Source organism: Molothrus aeneus, chromosome 3 (assembly GCF_037042795.1).
Source record: "Molothrus aeneus isolate 106 chromosome 3, BPBGC_Maene_1.0, whole genome shotgun sequence".
In the NCBI taxonomy this organism is placed as follows: Eukaryota; Metazoa; Chordata; class Aves; order Passeriformes; family Icteridae; genus Molothrus; species Molothrus aeneus.
Window position 1 is genome coordinate 70,522,412 of NC_089648.1, and position 21,594 is coordinate 70,544,005.

The 21,594-nt window shown below is 43.1% G+C and overlaps 1 protein-coding gene across 2 annotated transcripts in view; it reads right to left on the reverse strand.

Moving 5' to 3' along the window:
* Nucleotides 1-5,529: 5,529 nt before the first annotated feature.
* KLHL29 (kelch like family member 29) overlaps nucleotides 5,530-21,594 on the reverse strand; it is a 389,461-nt gene continuing 373,396 nt past the window's right edge. For both annotated transcript variants that reach the window (XM_066547162.1, XM_066547161.1), the window contains 2 exons: nucleotides 19,368-19,512; nucleotides 5,530-7,857 (listed from right to left, as the gene is read on the reverse strand). In XM_066547162.1, coding sequence (XP_066403259.1) covers nucleotides 7,674-7,857; nucleotides 19,368-19,512 — 329 coding nt within the window. In that variant the 3' untranslated portion in view covers nucleotides 5,530-7,673. The remainder of the gene's footprint in view (nucleotides 7,858-19,367; nucleotides 19,513-21,594) is intronic.

The following is a 21,594-nucleotide window of genomic DNA, read 5'->3' on the forward strand; positions in this document are numbered from 1 at the left end:
GTGACATTACAAAAGGTTTAGTGTGATAAAGGAAATGTAACATGGAGAGTGGCATGTTGAATGTGGCTAACATCAGTTTAGTGATAAATTACTGTGTCCTGTAGACATTTGAAGTATCGTAAATAAAAGCATGTAAGACTACATTTTCATAAAGCATTGGAGATTTAACTGGTATAAAATTAATGTCTCACCTTTATACTGGGGCTAGGCTGCTTCAGAGTCTTGCTCTAAGATCTAAAGCTTGTCCATCAGGAAAAAAGCTTTTTTTTTAAAAAGCTTCCTTTTCACAAGATTCAGAGGACAGCCACGAAAGCACAAGCTGAGCATAAATTTTGCACTGTTAATCTTGTCAATGCATGAGAATAAACTGTGGAAATGGAAATGAGCTGACATCTAATGATGATTTAAATGTTCAGGAATGTGTTAACAAAAATTTGGGTTTATTCACAGGGAATAATGCCAGCAGAAAACACTGGTTTGTGGAATTGGATGCTGTGGCACGTATGATTTAATCTCCTGCATGCCCAGGGCCTGCTGACATCTGAATGGCTTAACAGTGTTGTGGGGAAGGCATTTAGTATGCAGAGTACATTTAGTCTGCTCTCTGAACTTTTCATGGAGTAGTTAAAACTTGTGGGTAGAAACATGTGCCTCATTCCTGGTTTGTTTTGGCCCAGCTTCACCTTCCCAGCTCTGCTTCTTGTCATCTCTTGGTGTTTTAGACTATTCATACCTGTTTCTCCCCCCCATGAAGACACTAATGCACTGTGATCAAGTAGCCTCTCCATCTTCTTTTTGCTGAAGTACAAGGTTTTTATGGCTCTCACTGCATTTTCTCCAGCCTTTAAGTCAATTTTGTGGCTTTATTCTGCAGTAGGTCAATTTTTCAACATCTTCTAAAACATTTGTTCACAGAATAAATTGATGTGATATTCCAGCATAGGTCCCACCAGTGCCATTTATAGAGGGAAAAATCACTGATTCCTATTCCCTGTCCCCCTTTTTGCACATCTAAAGATCAATTTAGGCCTTTTATACCATGAAATTGGGCTGGGTACACTTGTTGTTTGACTCTTCTCAGACTTGCAGCTTTTCATGATGCAGTTCTCCATCCTGAATGTCACTGTTCCCCATTCCCACCTCTCTGACGTCCTGCTTAGCTTTATGAAAAGAAGTTTTATGGGTCCCAGGCAGCCAGAGGAGCCAGCACCATATGTATGACTTGTTCAGGCCTCATTATCTTTCCCTTGGCTAATCTCCTTTTCCACAGGTCTGTGACTTGTGATTTATGTCAACATTTTCCTTCAAGAACTTTGGGAGAAGAGGATTCCCCCATTAGAAACACTCTGACAGTACCAAATTGAGAATTACTTGAGTAGATTGGATATTCCTCAATTAATCTGCCTTTTCTTAGCCCATTTAATATTTGCTGTCTGAATACTGTACCATGAGGAAGTTGAAGTGTTTTGTCACATGCTGTTGAAAATCTATTACCTTATCAATCAAATGTGTAATCCTGTCAGAGAATGAGATCAGCTTTGTGTGATACAGCCAATTTTCTAGAAAATCATTGTATTTCTTCTTATCCATTTGATTCATGATCACTTTAGTTAGATATCATCTTTCCATTTTTACTTGGGCTTGATGTCAGGTGAATGCCCTGTAATTACCCGGTCATTTCACTTGCCCTTTGATAACTGTCACATTATTGGCACTCTCTGAAACACCCCCATGTTATTAAAAATGAATGTCAGCAGGGCAGAGACTTCTTGGCTTTCTGGAGATGGTTGAGTGTTAGGTTACCTCTGGAATTAAAAACCCCTTATCCAGTTGGGAAAGTCTCATATTCTCTCCAGGTAGTGAGCAGTCTGCATGTTGATCTCCCTAGGGGATACCTCTTGCTAAGCAGTAAACAGAAATATGAGCCATTCCCAAGCTGCCACAATTCCACTCTTAATTTCCCCAGAAAGGCTATGTGTGACTTTTTTATTATAGAATCAGGGAATGTTAGGGATTGGAAGGGACCTTAAAGATCATCGGTCCCAGTCCCCTGCCATGGGCAGGGACACCTCCCACTAGACCAGGTTGCTCAAGGCCTTATCAAACCTGTCTTTGAACACTGCAGGAATTGGGACATCCTGTACCAGTGTCTCACCACTCTCACAGGAAAGAATTTCTTCCCAATATCTAATCTAAATCTCCCTTCTTTCAGCAGTTCCTGTCAAAGAGTGCCTCTCTGGATTCCCTCTAGGGAATCCCTTCAGTTACTGGAATGTTGCTGTTTGGTGATCTTGTAGCCTTCTCCAGGCTCAACAGCCTCAGCTTTCTCGGCCTGAAATGTTCCAATACATAAACAGGGAACTTGCAGAAAAGCTGGGCCTAAATTGAAATAGGTAAAATTGAAATTGATGTAACAAGTAATGGAACACTGCATTCACTGGACACAAGAATATGTAACTTACTAAAAGATTATCTCTTTTAATGGAAATAGCTACCAAAATTCCAGTGGGTTTGGCATTGTCGGCTTGCTTTGTGAGAGCTGATTATTGTTTCTGTGGTAGAAGGACAGTGATTCTGGTGGAGCATCAGGCTTAGGATACATTTAAGAACATTTGGTTTGTCCCCTTCCCTGTTCCATTCCCTGATCTTTATTTGGATGCTGTCCACCAGCACAGGGACATTGCATCAGAAATTAGAGACTGCTGAAGTTCCCAAGATGTGGAAGAGGGATTGGCTCATTTTTATCTGCAAGACCTACTTTTTATTAACATGTATTGTTTTTAATGAGGTGAGAAGCAGATGCTTCTTTAGGAATGTCACAGGTGACCTTAGGTAGGTGTCTGCTCTTTAGCCACAAAAACATAGGAAAAAGTCACTGATGCTGGACCACAGCAGAAGTTTGATATTGCATTTTGCCAGTATGAATCTTGCTGTGTAAGATCTGGGGTATGTATGACTCCAAAGGAAGAAAGAACACTGCTCAAAACCAGCAGATTATGAAATTAAAAGCAGGAAGCCTTTCAAACCTTCATTGTACAGCCCACCACTAATGAAAAACGCAGAAGCAGATATGGCTTGATGACACCACTATAGCTTCCTTCTCCCAGGTAGTAACTGAGCCAAAACACTTAATTCTGTGTGTAAAGCTGCTGCCGACTGAAGTAGAATTTGTTTAGATAAAGGAAATTGGAATTTATTACTCTGTGAGAAATCTGCTGGCTAAACAGGACTTCCTGAAAGTAGTGTATGTTATCAAAAGAAAAAACACTGGTGACCAGCAAAGGGAGAGTTGTTTTTCACGGTAGTCTGCCACTCTGGTTTTTGTTTTCAGGCTTCCAGAGCTCGGCTGAGGAGCCCACAATGTCAGCACTTGCTATCATGAATCCTAACCTCAGTGAGTGTTTAATCATGCCTCAAACAGCTTTGCTTTTTGGAGGAAAACTGGTGTTTCTGCTCTGGTATTGCTGTCCAGCTCAATGTAATGAGTGATGGAAACACCATGCCTGGGATGTATCCATCTGCTTTCCTCCGGACCATTTTCTTTCTGGCCTTTTCTGCAGTCTAAAGTTATCAACCCAGAGCACTCACTGATGATGGGAACTTAGTGCTGCCTTCTGTACGTGCAGGCATCTCTACCTCAGCTGAATGCACGCTTCAGCTCCTGTTTTTGAGCTGACTTAAAATGGGAAAGAAGGCATTAAGGGGTGAGCTTAAGGGTCTCATCCAATTTAAAAAGCTTGTATTAGCATGACAAGTTAAAAATGTCCAAGTAGATACAGTCAGTGTCTTCTTTCAGACCTGGCACAGGTTGTATCCTGCCAAGTCCTGACTGCATGTGGTGTGTGTAGTTTTATTTGATATTACATTACACTAGGTCACCTTTATTCAGTGGGGACAGAGTAGCAGTGTGGTTCTGAGACCATGCCCTTGCATTGGAAACTGCAGAGAAAAGGTTTGGGATCTGTTCCCTTTTTCCCAGACAAATCCTTCATGAGAAGCCGGGAGGGTGGTCGAGTACCTGGAGCCACTTGTGCCAGTTCCATCTCTGCTGATTGAACAGATCTGTGCTGGTGGAGCTGGGTGGGAGCAGCTGCTCTCCTGGCTAATCCCTGCAGCTGCAGAACGTGGGGCTCGGGCTGGCTCGCTTTGTCTGCACCCCTCCAAGGGCAAGCTGGAGTGTACCCAGCGCTCTTAATTAGCTGCTGCACTTACACTGTGCTAAGCTCAGCCTTAACACCTACCTGCACTTAATTAGAAGATGGGGTTGCTGAGGTTTTATTAGTACAGTGTGTTTGCAACTAGATGAAACAACGGGAGAAGGGGGATGATTATTTGTGTAAATTGTCAGGGGTGGGTGATTACCTGAACACAGTGAGCAGCCCCTTTGGAGATCGCTGTCCTTCCCAGGTGGGCCAGGGGAGGGTCACACCAGCGAGCCAAAGAGGCTGTTGGGCCAGCCTGTCCCCCTGAATTTCTTAAAGCTTTTAAGAAGATAAATCTCTGAGCAGATATGTGCATATGATTCATTTGGCATAAGCACTCAGCCAACTTCCCAGAAGGGTACTAAAATAATTTCCACATACGAGTAAAGTAAATAGTCTGTGTCTTGTTCATCCTACCAAGTATTATTGACTAGTGCTGAGTAAGAGATCCGTGCAGAGCCTTGATGAGAGGTTGGCAACTCACCCCACTTGGTCTGGATTATTGCAGCATGGTTTTGTAATATTGAATTGCAAACCTTTTAGTAATCTTCACAGGCTGTTCAACCTCAGCCACTAAGCCTAAACTAAAATGTTTCAAAACTGCAGTTCATGTTCTTAAATACTCTGTAAGAACTGGAGACAATGTCAATAAATGTTAGGCTCTTTCTGTTAATGTGCAGAACAGAAATTACCTACTCAGATCCGGCTGAAATGTTCCACTGTGGTGGTATTTGAGACTAGTTATATTTGGCTCATCTTTGTTCCAGATCCAGTTTTACAACTACCAGATGACACCCTAATGAAACATCAAAGAAGCCATGAACAGTTGCATGGAATTGCTCTCTGAACGATGCATCCAGTGAGGTACAGAGCTCGCACACTGGATATGAAGGAATTTTGACCATAGGGCAAATGCAGCTTTCATCTTTTAGACATTGCAGCAGCAGTGCAGCACAAATTTTTGCTTTCATTTAAAAAAATAAAGAAGCTGTTTATCAGGGGTTTTCTTCAAGATCATTTCCTAAACTATCTTGAGCCCTTCTGTTCTTTACTTAATAGTACATTTGGGAAAATAGATGAACAAAAAATCAGTCCTTCTGAATCAAATCTAAAATTACTTCTAAGAGATTTTTTCTGAAATGAGATTGAAAGCACTTTGGAAGCTTCTGAGTGTTTAAGTATTAACAGCAAAGTTTTGTATTTGCAAGAGAAACTAGATGGAATGAATACATTTTCATCCCTGGCTGGGTTGAAATATGAAGTCCCCATTTGTGCAATGTTTTTCCTTGATCAATCACGACAAAATTAATCCAATCTGGCTGCTGAATCTAGATCTATAAATATATTTATTATAATATAACAAGAACTTAACAGTAAACATAAACTATATACAATACCATTACAGATAACCCTGTTTTTAATATTATTCACAGAAATAGCCAGTTTTGTTCCAGTGTGAGAAATGAAGAAATAAGCTAAATTGAAAATGTCGAATGTGTTTCAGTCTTGTTGACAGGTAGCACCTCCTTTGGAGGTAGACACACACCAACACTAAAATTAGTCCTGCCCCAGGCAGTTAGAAACTTGTGCTCCAATCTTTAGGTTCACACTTGCACCCTGTTTGACATAAATACTTTAAATGACATACTAGTATATAATTTTGTTGTGCTTATTATTTTTCTTTAAAGAATAAATAAAACAACTGCATAACAAAGGCTGGAACCTCACTGTCAAAATGAGAGGCTTGAGTCACCCTATAGCTTGACTCAGCTGACTCGAGCACATTTTCTTTAAATACTGCAAGATACAAATGTCTTTGTTTTTTTTTTAAATTTTATTTTATAAATGGTTATTAATAAAATAAGATGATTAGCTAAACATCTGCATTGAATTCCCCAAAGCTGTAGGCAGACCTCCCTTCATATAAAAAGGCTACTGTATTTGGTATGAAATTCAACTAGATATTGAATGCAAGATCTCACCCACACCCTGTACAGGACTGTCCTTGAATTACTGGTATGGCATTTGGGATTTGAGTCTGCAAAGGCAAGTATGGCAGCTTCTTTCCCTCTCCTTGGAAGGAAACCAGACAATCCTTAGCTTGGGGTTACTTTCTACTGCTGAATTTTAAGATTCTTTCCCCTGTCCCCTCTATGTTACCCAGTCCATCTCCCATTTGTTCCTTTTATGTATAAATTTATAAAGAATTTCCACATCACAATGCTCTCTGGATAGACAATATTTTAATATATATAAAAATATAACCCCTGTGCTGTGCATATAGGTACAACTCTACATAGTAATAATTTGAAGTCTCTTACACTGGGCTTAAGTCTATGCATTTTTCTACCATGGGCTTTAAATTCAAGTGTTTAAAATCTGTAAATAAGAAGTATAAGGCTTCCACACCTAAGGAAGGAACTTGAAAAATAAAGTAAAATAAAAAACTTCTCAGCCTTTACATAAAAGATAGTGGCGTGTATCCCGATGTAAGGAATTTTGGTTGAGAGCCAAAACCGAGTGCGCAGCCACAGGAGGCATCTTCTGTGTTTGAGGAACACGTGGCAAACCCACACTATGCTGTGCATTTTACTGTGATTCCAGCCAGAAGTGAAGAGTGGGTTTATCAGGAGAATGCCTCTGGAATCCAAGCTGTTTCCATTTTGCACTGAGGGAATTCACTGCCAAGTGCATCAGCAGAAACCCAGAGGAAAAGGTTTAGAAGCCTCCCACCCCCCACCGTGGGCACAGCCACATGTGCCCACACGAGAATCACCAGGAGCAGAAACTCATCCAGCCCAACAGACCTTTTGTTTTCATCATTTTACATGGAATTTATTACCAATGGCTATTCTTCTTCTCCCTAGTCCCCACCTCACCCTGCTTTTGGGCTCTTCTCTAGAGAACTGAAATATTTGTTTGATCTGATGGAAGACTGACATCAACATAAGCCATCTGTCACACAAAATTTCTCTCAGTCATTGGTATTGAAAAGCATGTATTAGAAACAAATGTAGGAATCAAAGTGGTAAGGACACTTTGACCTTTCAAATAGACTGATGCCTAAAGTGTAATAGTAAAACTAATCTGCATGGTTATTTCAAGAATCAAGCTTGAGCTCTAAAGTAAAATGCAGATTATTTTTTTCCTCTCTTCCCCAGCTTAAAAAATATGAGAAATTCTATTGCACCTGGGTTGACCAAAAGCCGATGTCCAGAACAAGTGCCACTATAACATCTAGTGACACCCTTGCATTATTAAGTTACAATATCTTACATAGCACGGAGCTCTCTGCTCCTGGTTCACCAAAAGGTGAGGATGATTTTTCTACATTCAATGTAGACACTATTCAAGACTTTAGAGCAATATGTTCACTGGCTGGCTTTGCTGCTTTTGTTCCTTAAGTAACAGTATTCTTCTTGCCTGCTTTCAGCAGGTACAAACAGTTCTCCACCCAACTCCTGGGGAACATCAGCCGCTCTGAATGTACTTCTTGATTGCTACGCAGCCGTGTCGGAAAACAGGGCAGGGCATATTTGGTAGAAGTGTCCAAGTGTTTGTTTTAGGGTCATAGGCTTCCATGTTTCCCAGGGCAGGTCCTTCACTGCTGACAATCCCACCAGTAGCATAGATTTTTCCATCCAGAACCACAGCACTGTGTTTTTCAAAAAAAGAAAAAAAGTTAGAGTTAGTTGTCTTACTGAGCAATTTTCTTTTTAGGCTTAAAACAAACCCAGTCTTTTATAACAATGGGTAAACAATGAATGCACCTTTTGTTTTTATCTGTATAAAACTGTGTGGGCACTTCTCTTCTCTCTCCTTTTCTCTCCCCAAAATTAATCCTTTTTGTGTTCCTGCCAGGTAGGTAACTGTTGTCTCTAATGTAAACAACAGATGAGACTCCAAGTAAGATCTTTCTCCAGCCCACACCTGGGATCTGCAGCAAAAGTGGCAGGGTGCTGTGTCCCTGTAATACTTTGCACATGCAAAACCAATCCAAACAATTTGGGGTTCCCACCACCTCAGCTGGAATAAAGTCTTTCTTCAAGTTACTTCTTTAATTGTTAATGAATGCTACAAAATCAGGGGTAAAAATCTTCAAGTGTGTTCTGTTTCTTCAGCCCCTTCCATGATTGTGTCCTGGCATGGGGTCCTGGAGATCCTGCTGACTTTGTCCTTGTGCACCCCAGAGTTGTCCATGGGAAAGCAGATCTGGGGCACACAGATCTGATGGCTGGGGCTGTGTGGCTGAGGGAATGACAGGGCAGCTCTTTGTTGGCATCTAAAGAAGATAAAAGACCTTACTGCTTTCCTAAAGTGAAAGTGTTTGACTTCAGATACCTCATGTAAATCAGGATTAAAGGGGCTGGACTAATCCCATGGTCCATAGGCTCCTGGTAAGAGGGAAGGTGCACAGGTGTGGAAGGTATTTGAAAGAAAAAATGTCCCTTGGTCTCATCTCTTCCTCTTCCTTCCACTTTGTGCCTTGGCCTCTTGAGCACACAGCAGGACACTGCTTTGGGCTGAAGAAGATGGGGCTGGGCTCCCATGTGTGCGTTTGGAAATGTCAGAGCATGGCAGAAGCATCTGGGGAGGAAAAGCCAATGCAGGGCCTGCCATGTGCTCCATGCCGCCTTCGCACTGTGTGGGGGGAACCCAAAACTGAGACTGTCTGCTTTTTATCTGCCAGGAAGCCCAAATTTGCCTTCCAAGTTGATTTAAACATGTTCTAATCTGGATGGGGTTGGCAGTGGTTTTTCTGGTCTGTTTGGAGAGCAGCTGGTGAATGATTGCGTTAGGAAGGAAAAGGGACACTTGGAGAGTATGAACCTGGCAAGGATAGCAGGGAGAACAAGAGGGAGAGAAGAGAAACTAATTGCAACCAAGACGGTGGCCTAGATCTAACAATGTAGAAAAGTTTAGTGAACTTCTAGTCTTGGTAAAAACAAAGTAATTTTGTCTGGGTAATTTTGAAGTACTGGGGAGAGGAAAGATAAAAAGTGATAAAGGCAAAAGCCAGAGAGTGCTGGAAGACACAGGATGAACTGAGACTAAAATGGCACCGACAATGCCATGTGCTTCTGAAGAACACAAGACTCTGCTGTCCTTGTGGAGAAGCAGAGCCCGAGGTTAAAAATAAACTCACAATGACAACAGTGAGGACTCAAATAAGCCTAGTCCCTGGGTACCGCCAGGAAATAGGAAATAATGAGAATCTTGTCAAAATAACTGTTAATCTGAAAGGAGGAGGAAGGAGAGGGAGACTTGAAACATTTGATTAGAGCCTATCCACAAATCAGCAGGGCTGGATGATGCATAGCCCAGGCTCCTGAGGGAGTTTGCTAATGAACTTACTGAACCACGGGTAATTATTTTTCAAACGTCAGGGAGAAACAGGGAAGAATAAGGACTTGAGTAAAGCAAGTGACATCCTGAAAGATGGCTTTGAAAGAGAAGGAGCTCACCTCCAAAGGAGCCAGAGCTGGTGGCAGAGAGGCACTGCCTGGCAGGAACTCCTGCCAAGGCTCAGTCTCTATGCCCAGGAGGAAGCAGAGGTGGCAAGACCAGCTGACCCAGTAAATCAAAGAAATGTGCCAATTAAACAACAGTTTTGGGCTTAGGATATTTGCTGAGGGGTGGAAAGCCCATCTCTGGACAGGAAAAAGTTACCCTTTAGGCAGGCTGGGAATTTCAGATTGCAAAATGTGGCCTGAGGAGGGGGAAGGATTGCTCCACCCCAGGCTCCTAATGTGGTGGAGGGGCTGTTGAAATGAGCAGAATGAGAGTTGAGAGATGAGGCTCTTGGGCAGTGGTTGCTGGTTTTGTTTAACTTTTTTTTTTTTTTTTCTGGATTGTGAAGCTGAAGAAGATGGAAGCTTATTTGGTTAGGATATGCTTTTTGGGATGTGGAAGAAGGTCTAATGTCAGAGATGGACTGTGGTACAAAGCACCTCTACTGCCTTGGTTCTCTAATGAAATGCTGACTACTAATTAAAACAGTACTCCTAGGCAATGCTTGATGCAAAAAAAGAAAATAAAAATTAAATGGGTGATCAGTTTTGTTGGGTTAAGTGGGAAAAATGAAAAAACTCCAAAAGAGCCCCAAAAAAGATCTGTCTGAAGAACTATCAATAATAGGCAATTGAAACAAGTATTAGTGTGGAGCACGGGGACTGGGGCTGGTTCCATCAGTGCTGATGATCAAGGTCTGCTGTCCATGAATGTCCTTAGTTTTGATTTCCTGGTGTGGATATGCTGGTGTAGATGGCAGCACCTCACACCAATGCAGAGAGGATCTCAGACCTCAGTCACCACTGATGTACAAGGCTGGTTCACCACTCCCTCCTCATTGAGTGATGAAATACCTCTGCATGGAGTCATTACCAGAGGGAAGACTCTACAGGTGGCCATAGGAGCAGGAGCCAAGCAGGCACCAGCCCTTCCTTGCTGGCTCTGTGCTGCTCAGCTGAAACCTGGCCCTAAGTGCTGGTGTTCCCTCAGGCATCTCACGTTAGGTCTCTAAACAGGGATGTGGGTGCTTTACAAATTCTTGTGTCGCATCTTAGCCACCCACATTCCTTGCAGTGAAATCTTGTTCTGTGGCATGTTTGGTAGGAGCTACTCTGAGACAGAGCTGCTGCCACCATAGAGCAGCTGAGCAGCCAAGGAAACCTTCTCAAAATGATCTGGGTCTGGGCTCCTCCCCAGCCCATGCTCTGGATTTGGGGTTACAGCGAGTGCGCAAGTGCTGCCCTTGTTCTCTGGAACCTGGGCTACAGCCCTGCAAAGAATTCCTGCCCAGCTCAATCCTGTACCTTCCCATCAGTGAGGAAGAAATGGATGCTGAATTCCACCCTCTAGAAGACTGTATGAATTTTAAATGTTGATTAGAACAACTTCTGCTCCCTCTGTATGCGATGCCCATAGATAAGATTGGCATAATGCTTGTGAGTCATGCCTGAGGTTAAGCAAAGCACTGAGCTGCTCCTGCCATGAAGAAATAGTTCTGAGCACACAGTGGGTCCTCCTGAACAGGGAACTTTGGAGATATTCAGCCATCTCTGGGGCTAAAGTGGCAGGTAGATGCTTAAGATAATTAGGAATTTAATCCTAAATTGCTGCTACTTTGTAGCATTAGGACAATCACTGCTAATTTCTGGGACCTGAGAGAACAGAAAACTCAAGTGGGCTCTAAAACCTTAAGAAAAGTGAATGGAAAGGAGTATGCTCATTGCTCTTTCTTCTTTACTGTGACAATATTTCGTTTCTCCCCTCCCCTCCATCCCATCAGCTGTAAAAACATCGTTACCGAGGCTGACAGACAAAGAAAGAAATAATTACAATAATTAGGATGCGAGTTTATTGCTTGGTGCCATTAATCCAGAGAGATAAAATGATTACAGGCTGTCAGAGCCTGGGAAGGAAGGAAGGAAGCTCTGTGCCAGAGAGCCTTGCTGCAGGGACACAAACCCTGATGGCTTTGGGGCAGTGACTTCCCTGGCTGGGGAGCAGCCAGACCTCCACCTCTCCAGCAGAATGCTTGGGGAGAAGGTAATGGGCATCCAAACCCAGATCACTTCAGCCACTCCTTCCAGAAATATGAGTTACAGCAAATTATTACCATGCAGGCTAATGAATGACCCAGCTTTCTACTCTGCAGGTAATTACTGCTGTTCATTAGAGAGGCTTCTCCTGCCCTGTGACTGATTCTCCTGAGGTGCCTGGGCATCCTTCATTTCCCAAGCAATGCTCAGTGTCAGAGGATCATGCTGTGACTGTCCCCTGACACTGCCATGGGTGGTCTGATCCATCTGCTGACCTCCATGAAGCTCTGGATCACACTCCCAGGAAAATCCCAATGAGGCTGAGGTGTGCCAAGGGCTGGTGAGGACCTGACTGGTGTGCTTGGGTAATCGAAACACCCTTTACATCTCTTCCCTGCCTATCCACCTTTCAGTCCTTGCCAAGGCTGATCAAATGGCAGAGAAGGTCCCTCTCTGACACCTCTCTTGATGGACAAACTGAATCACTGAACCAACAAATCCAAGAACAGCCCAGGCAGGAAGGGACCTTGAAAGATGATCTGCTCCAACCTTTGTGGGAAAGGGGCACCAGATGAGATTTTCTTGCATCCTGTCCAATCACATCCTGAAAACCTTTGGTGATGGGGACTCCACCACATCCCTGGGGAGGTTGTTCCAGTGAATGACTGACCCCACTGTAAGGAATTCTTGCATCATGATGAAGCCTCTGTTTGTGCAGCTTTTACCTCTTGCCCCATTGTCTTCTCCCTGTGGCTCCTTGTCAATAGAGAGCTTCCATCCTCCTTGTGGCTGCTCTTTTAGCACTGGAATACTCTGTGAGGGTCCCCTGAGCCATCTCTTTCCAGGGAGAAAATACTTTCAGTCTTCCCTCATCAGGCAGGCTCTCTAATCCTTTGAACATCCTCACAACCCTCCTCTGGACCCTCTCCATTCTTTCTGTGTCTTTTTTTAATTGTGTGCTGCCTGACAACAGCTGAGTAGAGTGAGAAGATGGAAGTCTCCTGATGGGCAGTGATTTGGAAGCAGAGGATCATTGTCTTTTTTTCTCTCTGTTTGAGAGGTGAATGCCTGGGTGCTCTTGCTCCAGCACTTATCTCTCCCAATGACATACTGGACATATAATCAAGCAGTGGGATTACAAGAAATGGTAATTTTATTACTTTAAAATTTTTCCTGCTCAGTCCTAAATATCACATCAGCCTCATCAGGAAATGTTAACACATAATTGTTAAAAATTCTGTCTTTTAACTCTCAGGATTGCAAAAGATTTGAAATGGCTGAATTAGTGTATTGTTTTGACTGCCTGCAGCTTAGTATCTACTGAGGCCTCAAACAATGTTTTCTCCCTCCTCATTTCTGGCTATGCACGCAGAAGCACACATTTATTTCAAGCAGTTCCATGAACATTATTGAGTATTATCAGTTAGGTCGACACAGGATCTGCTTAAAAGAAGGAGAAAAAAAAAGATCCCTGCATTTATTAGTGGATGAATTTCCTTCCTGACCTAAGATTTCAGGAGGGCTTTACTGGAGGTGGAACTGAATGATGCTGATGGGATTTTTGTGCAGGGACAGGAGCTGGATTTGATGGTCCTTGTGCATCCCTTCCAACTGAGGATATTCTGTAATTTCAGGATGCTCATCAACTGGATGAAGCTGGTGTTAGGATCAGGGAAGCCTCCAGGGTCCCAGCCCCTGCAGCGTGTGGCTCTGGGCAGTGCCAGGCAGAGCTGCAAGTGCCCCTTAAGTTTTCTGTTAAACCTGGGACCTTTCTGAGACACCTGCACGGTGGTTTGAGGCATTGGAGCAAAAGGCGTTGCTGGCCCTGTGTCTGTGGGTGGTGGCGGTCAAGGAGCCAAGGCACTGTCTGCAGCTTGGTGGCTGTCCCTGCTTGGTGGCAGTGCTGACAGCCCCCAGTGGTGGCAGCCAGGGTGTTGTGTAGCACAGGGCTTGAGCTCGGGTGGCCGTGTCACGCTGCCAGAAGTGTCATCTTTACAATGAGATGGATAAATGAGGGTCCAGATTAGTCATGGTCAATTAGGAGGATATCATACCCCTTCCTGGAGCAGGATTATTAGTGTGGGTGTTCTGGCCAAGCTCCAGTTATATTCTCCCCTACTCCACAAGCACTTTCCCTTGCTAATGATCCAAAGCCATCACGTGGCACTGTTACTTGCTGCTGAAATCCAGCAGTGTTTTACTCCACAGTCCACAGCACATCAGTAATGGCCTGAGTGCTCTGTCTGTATCAGTTATGCTTTAATGCCCACCACAATCCTTCATGTCATCAGCTCCTACAGAAATTACTGCCTGGTAAGTTAGTCTGGTGCAGCAGTTCTCACTGCTGTCTGTGGAGCAGAGCCCCAGACCTATGTCTCCTTCCAGATAGGCTGGAAGGTTTTGGTTTTCCCTTCTGGACTACAAACAGCTCCAGCTGCAAATGCTGCTGCTGAACACACCAACCTTCCTGCCTGTAGGTTTGGGAATCCCATGGCCATTGAGGATCCATAATAGTTCCATAATAGTTCCATAATAGTTGCACCTGGGAATATCCATCCAAACGAGCTGTGTTCCAATCCCTTCCACTGCCTGGAGTTACCGTGAGCTTTGCAAGGCAGAAAGGAGCCAGCCTGGGGAGGCTGTAGCTGGTGCTGTAGGTCAGCAATGCCTGGCACGTCATTTCAGGAAGCACCATGCTTTGCTGTTCAAAAACAAGTCCTTACTTGAAAAGAAAAGGTGGTGGTGGGGGGTGTGTGTATGTGTAAAATAATCCCCACACTGACCCTGGTTTTGTGCTGTTCAGCCTGAGTCAAAGTTTTATTAAAGATTTCCATTCAGCAGAACCATCTAATAAATCTTACTGGTTAGCAGTCAGAGGAGGAGGAAGAAAATGCTTTTCTGGTGTCTGTTGGGAATTGCTGGTACTAAATTAGCTTCTCTGGAATTACTGCTGGCACCACCATGCTGCCGCTGTTGCCCCGTGGAGGCTCTCTGTAGCACAAACCTGTTTGCACGCTGCCTGCATTCTAAGCAAGCAGAATATGGAATTTTTAATCATGCACAGGAATGCATTTGGTATTCTTTTCACTTGTGGAAAAATAAACCCTTGAAGGGCACTGCAGGAAGGGAGAACTCCCACCTGCAAAGCCACGCTGAAGGGGAGGGATATCTGCAAGTCTTTTTGGAGGGAGGTGTCTGGCAGAGTGAGGTGTCATCATCTCATCCTGGCTTTTCATTCCTGTTGGCTGCTGTCCACCATCTCAAGATCCTGCAAATAAACAGGGGCTGCCAAACTGAGAAAGGGTGTGTGGCAAAAAGCTCACACTTGCCTGATGTTTGGGAAGTGTCAAATATTTCCCTCACCTGTTGTGTGGAAGGTGTTCAAGCTCTCAGTGAATTTTAAAATGCTTCAGGCCTGTTACAGCTCCATTTAGCACCATCTTTCAAAGGGTTAATTCTACATCAGCATGAATTTCTTATTGACTTCCATCAGGTTGGGCTTAATCTGAAAATGATCCTCAATTTGCTCTTCTGTTGATTGTGAGCTGGAGACCGAACCATTTATTTTTCATTTTTCATTAAAAGTAATTTAACTTGATATTAAAACCATTTGAATGGACCTTTAATTTTTCACAGGCAGGGAATGTCACACACATTTCTTTTCCCTCTGCTTGAGGCTATCATGCTCCCTCATCACTAACATGTAGAAACAAAGCAGATAAAAATAAAAGTGATGCGGTCAAGATTTTCCCCAGCAAATTCAGTATTGAGTGATTCCTGGTGAGAGGAGATCAATAGCATGCAGTTAATTTTTAAGTTGTTTATGTTGCTGCTTTTAAACCATGCTTTTTGTGATCCATGCTAATGAGTGGAATGAGGAATTTATAGATTCACAGGCTAAGGTCAGAAGGGACCTCTGTGCTTAGTTAATCTGAGCTTGTGTATACGCAGGCCATGGACATTTCCCCAGGCAGCATCTCTCCTGGAAACATATCTAATCTCCTCTTAGAAACAGTGAGTGTAGGTGAGTTCAACCCTTCCCTTGCTGCTTCTCTGTTTAATTATCCTTGCTGTTGGAAAAGTGCTTCACTTACGAGATGTGTAACTTGACTTTCCAGCCCTTGTGACCTGCTACACCTTTGTCTGCGAGACTGAAAGCTTCTCCATTTACTCCCAGTGATCAAATCACCTCTCAGCTTTTCATTGATAAACTCCTTGAGTTCCATGTCAAAGGTCTGATTTGCAATCTGGGGTCATTTTGGCAGCTTCCCTTTGAACTTCTGCTGGTATTTCCACATGTTGATGTGGGACCCAGGACCTGCACTCATCTCTCAGCACTGTATACAGCAGCACTCGCTCTACCCAGATTCAGCTTGTTTTCATTTTGGTGCTGGGACATGTTTTATATCCCCAATATTGCACTGACCTTTTATCCAGAGCACTGTGATGTGAGCTCATGTTGTGCTGCTCTGAGTGATCTCGTTTATGTCCTCCTCTGAGAGCCTGGCTTTCTAAGGCAGCAGGGCTGCTATGAGTGTGCTTGCTCTGTGTCTTACTTTGTATTTAAAATACCACTGCTGGCTTGAGACAGTTCAACAGAGATATTCAGGGAACTGATAAAATAGCTCCTTCTGTAATATTTTGTACCCATTAAGTGTTAAGCCCCCTGCAGCCTTATCAGGAGAGATTTTCTATTACCTGGATTGTTGATAGATGTATTAAATAGCATTGGAGAAGAAGAAATGCTTGCTGCCAGTGGCCTTGCTGAATGATACCTTCTCATTAACAACTACATTTTGAGATCTGTCAGTGAGGCAGATTTAATCTCTCTACCATGTGCCTTGTTAATTCCATCTAATGCCAGCCAAATACCTTGGAGAAATTGCAGTATATTACAGCATCACAGTTGTCTTTAGCAGCCAGGAATGTTGGCTAAGAAAGAACCACGCTTCCCAACACCTCTGGTGGACTTGGCAGTGTCAGGTTCACGGCTGGATTTGAGGACCTTCGAGGTCTTTTCCAATCTAAATGAGTCTGTGATAACAGGGTGGTTTAACAAGCTTCATTTTCCAGAAAAGTGCATTGATTGATCTTCATTATTTTATTAGCATCTAGTTATTTGTTGATGAAATCCCAAATTAACCACTCTGGTATTTTGCAGAGGACCAACATGAGGCTAAGTGAGACCACTTACCTTGATGCTGGCACTTTGCAAAATTAATTGCTGCACTGAAATTCTCCTTTTCACCTTTTCACAGTACAGAAACACTCTGGCAGTGCCCTGATCCATCCTCAACTTGAAAAGTTATTAAAAATCAACATTAGCGGTTCAATCAGCTTCTCAATGAAGTCTCTAAAGACACCTGTGTCTAAGACAGCTGCATTGCTGGATCTGAGAATAAAATTTCAGAGTTCCCATCTTTCCTTGCTGCCAACAGTAACTGCTTTTGGTCCCTTGCAGCAGAACACAGAACCAAACCTCCTTGTATCCTTCCAAATACAGATGAGAAACACCTACCCAATTGGTCTGTATTTTACTTTGCTACCTCATCAGTCTCATCAGCAGTGGTTTTATAACTGATCCAAATTACAAATTTTGTCCCCAAAATTTTTAAGTGCCTTTCTTTTTACCCCCATCAGCCCTCAGCACTGGTTCCCTCAGCCTCTTGTTGCAGCAGGTTTTAAACCTATTTGTTACTGCTGATCACCCATCTTCCCTATTTCCACACACACCGATTTATTTAGGTTTTGTCACAAGCTTTACATGTCTTTAGGCTGAAATATTTTTCCTTGACTGTTTCCCAGTGCATTCAGAATCTTTGAAATGGTGCTTTTTTTGCTTCCAATTGTATGTATTTTTTTTGGTGACCATTCCACTATAATTGTAGGTTTCCTGACCATCGTTGCTTTAGGCATTAGAAAAAAATGTCATTTAAAAGTTTGAAGTTACTTTTTATGGATGGGTGGCAAATTCTACTTAAACAAAGCCCATTATTATGGAGCCTAAGCACTAGGGAATATTTAGGTCACTGGTTCACTTTCCTTGGTCGTTCTGTACTGTAGGGTGCAGAGCAAAGAATCCCTTCATGTCAGAAACCCTGGCAAGTTTTCAGGTGAGGTGTTCAGCCAACAGTTGAAATGAGCCATGCAATTTCTCGTGTATAATTAACAGATTCTTGTCACTTTTTACAAACCCAAGATGTTCAAAGAGCAGCTCATCCCTCTCTATGATGGATGGGAAAATGCAGGAATGTATCAAATGTCCAAATCCCTCATGTTTCATTTTACAGCTTAGGGCTCTAATACTGTATGGTATTGTGCCCGTTATTTCTAGTTTTCAGGAGAAAAATATCATTCTATGCTGCCTGAGCACTGCACTACTCATCTTGCTTTGCCTCCTGCTAGAGTAGAGGGACTGGGAGCATGTTTCCTTTGAGAAGGGGAACAGGGCAGCAGCCACTGGGATGGAGCTGGCTTGGGACAGAGCTGGTGCTCTGACCCCTCTGCTTACAGCAATATCTGCTCCAACAGCCAAGAGAGGGTGCCCCTTACATTAATAAAAGGAAGTAAAAAAGGTGAAAATGAGAAAAAAAACAGCAAAAAGAGAAAAACTGAGCATGATTTCTTAAAACGCATTTTCTCATGGGCATTGAAGTGAAAGGCTAAATCCAAGTTAAAACATGGAGGTGTTTTCCAACAGTAGGATGGGGGCCAGGGACACTCCTGGAGCAAGGTGCAGTTGGCTGAATATCTGGAAGAAGTGGGTCTGCTGTGGGCCCTGCTGCTGCCCATTGCTGCTCTTCCTCCCACCCCAGCCAGTGCTTTGCCAGGACAGTGCCTGGCACAGCCCCTCCATCCTGGCTTGGCTCAGTGCCTCAGGGTGCTTCAGACATGGATGACAAACCCTCACCTGATGCCTGTGGCAGTGTCTAGAGCCCAGCTGTGGCTTTTCCAGAGAAACCAGCAGCTCAGCCCTTCCCCAGCCTGGGAATCTGCTCTGGGAAGGGCTGGCTGTGAACGGTGCAGAACAAGCCCGTCTTTCAGTAGCAGCCATGTAAAACTATTTAAAAGGCCTTTAAGTGCTGCCAGTACCTGCAATGGCTGCCAAGTTTTATTTTTGTCAGGCAATTGGTGAAATTTGTTCAACTTGAGACCACAATCAGGGAAAGGAGCCCGAAAAGCAATCACAGGCACCTAATAAATAATAGTAATTAATACTCGTGTGTAGTGCTTACTCAGGATTCTTTTTCTTTCAAGGATCTTTTAGCTGGTTAGCAAAAACATTCCACGTTATGGTGGTCTCTCCTACAGAGGGTATTAATCATCCTCTAGTTGCACATGGCAAACTGAGAACAGCATTCCTGTAATCACTGGAGGAACCCAACTCACATCCCACCCCATGATCCATCGTGCCTGAACATGAGGAGACACGTGAACCATAACAGACTGCTGAATGTACACTTTGGGAAATGCTGTGTGCCTGAACACGTACAGAAAAGAGATGAGGAAAAACCCCAAATAGTTCACACCTCCCTTCCCCTCTCCCCTTCACTTGTAGTAGCTTATTTATCAACAGAAAATGTTAAGGCATCGGTAATTCCATTTTAATGTTTTTTCTCACCTGCAGAACTGCCTGGAGTGGTTCATGTTGGGACCTGCTTTAATATTGCCTTTCTCTGGGTCATAGATGGTGGTTGCTCGTGCATAAGCTCCTCCAAGAATAAAGATGAACCCATTGAGAGTGACTGCAGGAGCATATTTGTTATCTGTCAATGGAAAGCAACACTGAGATCAGTTTTAGGCTCAGGTTTGGAGACTGTTTTTTTATTTATACATTCCCCTTATTTATAGATAAGTCACGTTTCTCTAAACCTCCAAGGCTAGGGAAAGAAAAATGAGGAAACCTTTCCTGGTTTTGTTCTCCTCTCTCCAAGTTCTCAAAGGCACTTTTAAAGTTCATCACTTCTTCATCCCCCAGTATGTGCCTCCCTCTAAACTGGTAAAGAACAATTATCTTCTCCTGAAGCCTAATGGAGTCACCAAGAAAGTTCCACAGTTACAAAATTAAGATGTCAGATTTTTTCAGAATTTTGAATTGCTGCAAATTTTAGTTCAGGTGCTTCTCATGCCTGTGCAGCAGCTAGGTATAGCAGAAACCCACAGCACAGAGACCCCCTTAATAATATCCAATAGTTGATACTCTTTTAAAGTAGCTTTTGCTTGTGGGAATGTCACCCATGCATTTCCAGAAGATTTTCTGCAACCTGATTTCTTTTTCACCTTTATCTGTCTCATAAATTCACCTGCATTTTTATTTTCAGATGTGTGTGTATCTCCAAGCAGTCCTGTAATTTAGCAACAAACTGTGTGAGGTTGGAGTTTGAAATTAAGCAAATCTCTCATCCTGTGTCAAGTTCAATCAGATCTTCTGAGGACACTTTAAAATTCTTGTTAGCTGTGGCATTATTAGAAATATTAGTAAAACTAATCATAAATTATTGAATAAAATAATTCTAATCTAATTAGTTGGCTTGTCCCTTATGCTGCTAGCACACCATATGCACATTATTAAATATGAGCCAGTTGGGCTGAAATTTCTCATGATGATGTCTGTCTTGATGAGATACAGTTTTTTTAATCAACATTTCTGTGGAACCAGTCAGTAGTGCCTGGGAACAAAAGATGGGAAAATACATTCTTTGAGTTAAAATAAGCCTCACAACCAGTTCTCTAAGAGGCAGGTGGCTTAGCCCTTTGGGGTGTGAAGGGCATGTTACCTGGGAGGCCATCCTGGGGTTGGGGGACACATAAAAATTCTCCATTTGTAGTTATATATAAATTAAAGCTTTTCCAAAATCTGCATTTTGATGTGCTCAGGGAAGGTTGATCCCCCTGCATCTCCAACAAGGAATCAGACAGGACACAATCCTGCTGGTTTCAGCCCCTGCAGCCTCCTCTCAAGGGGACTTGCAGGCAGAAGCTGGAGAGGAGGTGAGATACCACCTTTACTGTGCTCTTACATCTCTGAAAGCAGCCTCTACATAACACCAAAGGGGTTTATATGTTCCTCCCAAAGCTACAGCATTATGACTGTGTCCTTTTAAGAACACAGAACAGCATGGGCTTAAACCAGATCCAGCAGCTTTATTTTGGGATTTGCTTACCTCTTGCATGGTGTATTGTAACCCTGAGGTTCTTGTAAAACTACCTTATTCCATTAAATATTTAATAGACGTTTAATTTGACAGGAGTTAAGCAAAAGCTGATGAACATCTCCAGAAGAGAGGTATCTCCTTAACTGCAGTTTCAGCTGGTAAAACTAGAATGAAAAGAATGGTTTTGTGCTGTCTGCTTCTGTCCCAGCATGGCCATGGGGTGGTGTGGCTCAGTTCATCCCACCCCACAGTGGCACATGCCCAGGGGGACCTACAGGGGTGAAGCACCCAGCAGGGAAACAGACAGAACCCGTGTGATGGGTTAAAGTTGAGCTCCTACTACGCCGAGTATCTACAGGCATATGTCAAAAAACCATGGCTGTATTAGGAAAATGTCACTGATCCTTGGGAACAGATGGCAAGAAACTAATTCATCCAGAAAATAGAACAAGGAGTATTCAGTTTCTTCACTGTGCCACTAAGCCACTGTAATTCATCAGAAAGGCTTATCTATCCCAACAACCCGGCTCGCATCCCTTTCCAAATCAGACTTGCATATGTGACATTTTTTCCACTTAAGACACTCACCAGAAATTTTCCATATTTAATTATCACATCTTCCTGGGTGGCTTTTTTTCCCTCTGACTAGCACTGTTTTGAAGGAGAATGAAACTCTTGCACATTAAAAAAATC